This window comes from Egretta garzetta, unplaced genomic scaffold (genome assembly GCF_000687185.1).
Source record: "Egretta garzetta isolate BGI_Z169 unplaced genomic scaffold, ASM68718v1 scaffold7, whole genome shotgun sequence".
Taxonomy (NCBI): Eukaryota; Metazoa; Chordata; class Aves; order Pelecaniformes; family Ardeidae; genus Egretta; species Egretta garzetta.
Window position 1 is genome coordinate 603,401 of NW_009260350.1, and position 5,652 is coordinate 609,052.

General features: G+C 48.1%; 1 protein-coding gene across 1 annotated transcript; it reads left to right on the forward strand.

Moving 5' to 3' along the window:
- Nucleotides 1–3,688: 3,688 nt before the first annotated feature.
- PLA2G1B (phospholipase A2 group IB) lies at nucleotides 3,689–5,595 on the forward strand. Its single transcript, XM_009642835.1, has 4 exons — nucleotides 3,689–3,722; nucleotides 3,807–3,966; nucleotides 4,713–4,840; nucleotides 5,474–5,595. The coding sequence occupies exons 1-4, from the start codon at nucleotides 3,689–3,691 to the stop codon at nucleotides 5,593–5,595; spliced, it is 444 nt and encodes a 147-aa protein (XP_009641130.1).
- Nucleotides 5,596–5,652: the final 57 nt, after the last annotated feature.

Consider the following 5,652-nt stretch of genomic DNA (forward strand, 5'->3'; position numbering starts at 1 on the left):
CGGCTGGCGGCTGTTTGGCTGGGCGGTTTAAAGCTGCTTCCAATCGCTCGATGTACAGACTCCACCACTGGGCTCCGTAGTGCCAGCCTCTGGTTTGGCTTTAGGTAAAGGGCTTTACCGCCATTGCTTGTCTTGGTTACTTTGACAGGAATTCACTCTCCAAACACTATCGCTTGTGTCAAGATTTCTGGGGAAAGGGTGTCCTCCTCCTCCGGAGGAAAGGGTATCGGAAGGGGTGTCAGCCAGGGCCAGGGGGAGATTTGGGTGGTCACTCTCTGAAGGGCAGGGTGCTAGGTTGGGGAGTCATTAACGGGGGAGAAAAGCATTAGGGTGGTGATTTGGGGGCGGGTTAAGGGCTTCTCAGGGATTATATGAATTATAGAATTGCAGCTTCCCGTTTGCTTTACTCTGTGTTCTGAAGACTGGGAATTTGTCTGTTTGTCCTGTGCAGGGGTGATCTGGTCCCTTCTCCAGAACCTGCCGGGGCTTCCCCTGGCACGGTCCAGGCCCCCGCTAACAGGCACTCTGCCCGGGGAAGCCTCCAGCAGGAGTACACGGGGCAGGTTTGGGTCTGGATCTCAGTGAACCAAAGACCTTGTTAAGGGGGGTGATTAAGCCTTTTATTAAGATGCAGCCAAACTCTTTTCCCAGGGAAATAACAGCTTCATCTTAAGTTTTAAAAATCATTCCCTCTCTTCCCCCAAACTGAGCCCCCTGTAAGGGAGAGGGGCATTTAGAAAAGGACTGGGAGGGCCACAGTGCCCACAGGACCCTTCTCTTCCATCCCTCCCCCATCTGCCAGAGCTTGTCCTGACCTGGGCGATGCGTTTGGAGAGTTCTGTTTAGGTAAGAGGGTACTTTAACAGATTAGTACTGAAAACACAAAGCAATAATTTTTGTTACTGAGACAAGAGTCTGTATGTCTGTTTTTTTAAATATTTCCTAATTAAAGAAGAGCTGCATTTTATTGGGTTTATTTTTATTCTATATACTTCAAATTTGGGTCTGCGGACAGCGCTTTCCTCCCTCTTGGTATATGCGCTGAACTGCTTCCGTGCCCCCTCCAGACATCCAAGGCCAGCTGTGCTGCTGCTGGGCTGTGATTCACTCTCTGGCCAGTGCTGCCACTGCCTGGAGGCTGGGGCTCCGGTTTCAGGGTGGGCATTTTTTTTAAAAGAAATAAAGCTGTGTTTTTAAGCCAGTAAGTTATTACACTCCAATGTTTGTTCTCTCCACACCTGTAACCCTTTTTCCAGATTTCAGTTTTAAATTCCTAATAAATTATTTGAAAACTGTCCCTCTCTGTCGTTATTTGGGGGTGGGAGACTTTCAGATGGAGGAGATTGCAGGTGAACTCGAACCTGGCGGGAGTCACATCCTGCCATTAGGATGAAAGCCCCAGGCAGGGCTCTGACTCTGTGTTCTGCTCCCAGACTTTGGCAGCGGCCCAGTTTATAAAACGAGACAGATCTGGTTTTGATAGAGATGGTGTCTCTTCTCTGCATTACAGAGGTTTTGTACGGATATTTGTAGGTTCAAGGGAGGAGGAGATAGCGTGGTGCTTAGAAGTTTGGCTCAGATGCTCTGGATTCAGTGACTATGGTGGACCAAGGCGGCTAGATCTAAGAAAGTAAAACGTAGAGATTGGAAAGGAAGAGAAGTCCTTAATAGGCAACTCTACAAGAGAAAGGTAAGTGATAACATTGTAAAACAGGGTGGGGAGCCCTGTGCAAGAGCTCTTAATTGGAGAATTCTTAAAAATAAGGCTCAAGCCTTTAAGTTTAGAAACCAGCTGTAAGCTGGGATGTCCTCACAAGCATAGGGAGGACCAGCGGCTTTGTATGCAGCACAGGTTGGGGGAAACCAAAAATAGCATCGGTGGAAAAATCTTTACCTTCTGGGGTTTTTCTCATGGGGCACTCTTGTAATGCTCGCGTGCTCACTTTCCCACACTTGGTGATCTTCTTGTCAAATTAAAATGTATGAAATCTGAGATACGACAGTATTTTTGATTTGTGACTTAACCTCCAATAAACTGGCTTTTTTTTCTTGGCAACATCAGTAATGAATCAGACATTGAGAAGTGAGTAAAAAGGAACCACGTAGTCTTAAGGTTCACAGCTAAGAGAACAGAGAAATAATAAAAAAAGAGTAAAGGTGGCCAAAGGAGAAAGGGAAACCACTTAAATGGATATCGAAGGGAAAGTCAGCAGATTGATCTGTGGGCAAAAGATTAAATCCTTGTTTCTGAACTACGGTACAGACTGTCCTTTACATCAGCCTTTAATGTTTGTTCAGTGTTCTCACTATTAGGACACAAGAATCTGTAACTCGGCATCTGTTCAGCTTTAGCTAACCTGTGAGTGGGGAATCCTGGAGAATCGGAGAGCTTGCAAGAGATCAAAAAAGCGGGAATGGTTCTGGTTGTTCATCAGCATGTCTACCTTTAACTAGGTGTCCTATAGGTACGTCAACACCCTATGCACACTATGGGCGTCCTGGCATCATTTCAGCCACTGTGAGGGGGAAGATGTCCTCATTGCCCCTTACAGAAATGTGCATTTGAACCTACTGAAGGGTGCTGAACCCTAAGCTTCCTGAATAGGCACTCTGGTGTATTAGGCTGTTGCGGAAAGGTGGGCTTTGCATCTTTCTTTGCTCTTAAAAATTGAAGGCTTGCTTGGTGCTTTAGAAATAAATGCAGACTCTCACTATCAAGCAAGCATCATTATCTTGAGTGTGTCAAAATGCTAAACCTGTAGCCCTGACAGCATTAGAGCCCCCGGAGTCTGAATACGAGTGCTGTATTTTGGACTTACCCCTGGCTGACTCCAGGAAGCTTTTTCTTACCTTTTTTTTGATCTTATTTCAAGGTTCCCAACTTGCCTCATGCCTTGGTACAGAGAACCAAAGGGCCTAACTGGGTTCTGCTTTGGTGCTGGAGAAAGAGAAACTGCTGTCTCTGAGCTTCTGAAGTCTGCTGCGCATGCTGAAACTTCCAAGGCCATGGTAGGGGGTTTGGAACTAGATGATCTTTAAGGTCCCTTCCAACCCAAACCATTCTATGATTCTATGATTTCCTCCCTTAAGGTCATGTAAAAACAGACACTGTTCCTTGTTTAAGCCAAATACAGAGGCTTTCCAGGTTGCTTGGCTCCTGTTTTTTGCCTAGTAGTATCTTCTTTATGGTTTCAAAGTGAAAAACAGCTTGAATTTTTTTCAGTTCAGCTCATGCCAAGTGGTCATTTGGGCTGAATGGATGACCTGCACCTTATTCTCTGAATTAGGCCAGGAGAATCCATGGAGAGATACAGGATTAATAGTAAGGGAATACCATAAAAAGAGGATGCCAGTATTAGTAGGATGGATATTAGTCTGCCAGCGATTTCCAACACAACTCTTAAAAATGTCCAGATCTTTCAGGCTGGCTTCTAATAGTAGCATTAAAAGAATTTAATGGCAACAATCTAGAGAGCAAATATTTGCCTTCCTGGCTTTCAGAGATTTAACTCCACTGGCCTTCAACTGGCCACGTCACAACTTGCAGCCCACAGCCTCTGATGGAAGAAGTCTACATTTAGTAACCCAAATACTGGCTTGTTTATCTTCTATTCATGTCAAGGTGAGCTTGTCATATAAAGAGCTGCACTTTTCTTTAGCATCGGTCTATCTATCAAGCCCTCCGAGAATGAAGGCCCTGGTCCTGCTTTTCCTGCTGTCTGGTGTGTAGGTGGCAACTTCTGCCCCCCAGCACCCCTTGGACTGGTAATGCCGTGCCTAACTCTAACCTTTGTGCCTCTCCTCAGCGGGCACAGCCAGCGCTGCCGTCTCACCCCGGGCCGTATGGCAGCTTCGCAGCATGCTCAAATGCACCATGCCGGACAGCCATCCTCTGCTGGAATTTGCTGACTACGGCTGCTACTGCGGCTTGGGAGGCCACGGGACACCAGTGGATGAGCTTGACAGGTTTTTAAGACTCTGCTTTTACAGACCTCTTTCCTTGTCTGTGCTTTAATGGTTCTGCACACCAGCTTCATTTCTGCTGGCCCTGTCTATGAATGTTCACAAAACTCTCTGCTCCTGTGAATGAAGCTTTGCCTCAAAGACTGATTCAAGGAAAAAAAGGTTGTCTAGCATCACACCTTGATGTCTCATTACTAAGATAAAATATAATCCCAACAACTCTGTTTTCTTTTCTGTGGCAGCTAAACTGCGCTTGTTCTAGCATTTTGGTTTTTTGCAGCAGCAGTGCTGTGCCAGCAGCCCGGACGCAGCGCTGAGCGCACTGCCCAGCGCATGACCATCCACACAGGCTGGGCTGAGCTGCAAAATGCTAAGAAGTGGTTTGGGTAGTTTAGAGATCATACAAGACTGATAGCCAAGATGCAGTGAATTGTGTCAGCTGTTAGCTCTTCAGCTGCCAGGCACTGATGGGGAACATAGGGTCAATGCTGTCTTTTGTTTTCCCTGTGCCCAGTGGACGACTCTGTGAAGATGCTCCAGTAAGTAATCCACTTACCAGACACCTCTTGGACTATTAGCTGGCAGAACGCTGTCCCTTTGAGGTCCTTTGTGTCTGCTCTCCTATCACTGGGTATCTTTTTTATTTGTTCAGTGCCTTGTCAAAGCAATACTAGTGTATTTACGTGTCTTACAGGTCAGCTGAATTTGCATTTCTGGTATTTTCTGACCTTTTCCTCCCTGTTTCCCAGGTGCTGTCAAGCACATGATGGCTGCTACTCTCAGGCAAAGAAACTAGAATCATGCAAATTCCTGTGGGACAACCCCTACACAAAGACATACAGCTTCAGCTGCTCTGGCGAGCAGATTACGTGTAGCAGTACGTCCACTTCCATGTCACTCTGCTTCAAACGCTACTCCAGTCTCTCTTCTGGAGAAATGGGGCTGCCTTACACTCGATGCTTCTGCGGCAGGGAGGCACAGTGCACGTCCCTGCCAGGGGGGCTGGTTGCTAGAAACGGGGCACCTCACACAGGCACCGGAGTGAATCCTGTCCCTGTAGCACACAAGCTAAACTTTATGGAAGATGTATGGTATCGCAGCAGCATGTAGGTTAGCCTGCCCTCTCTTCAGGGGATTGAGTCCCTGTGGTGCTTTCCTGGGAGTCCCTTTAGTGGCAGCATTGAAGAGATCAGCACGCTAACTGCGAAGTGTTACGCAGCTCCTGCCAGACACCTCTGATGCAATGGTGGAGCTTTTATAGGGATCTGGAACGGAGATAAACAGCAGATAGTCTGGCAAACACAACTGCAGGGAAGGAAGGAGCAAGGAGATTGCTGGGCCGGAGCGCACAGCTTTGTGGCCAGAGGGTTAGCGGGGAGAAGCACGCACCCCCCCACATCGATGGCAGCAGGCAAACGGCTGTGCCCTGGCAGCACAAACGCCTGCCTGAGGCGCTGCCACGCCTGGGGAAGGAGCTGTGGGGTCTGACCGCTCCTGCTCTCTCCTCCAGGCAAGAACACCGAATGCGAGATGTTCATCTGCAACTGCGACCGCACGGCTGCCATGTGCTTCGCCAAGGCGCCCTACAACCCCGAGCACAGCAGGATGGACACCAAGAAATACTGCACCTAGTCCTCTCCCCCCTCCTGCCCCTCAGGGCGGTAACGGGCCCGCGGCGGCCCGCCACTA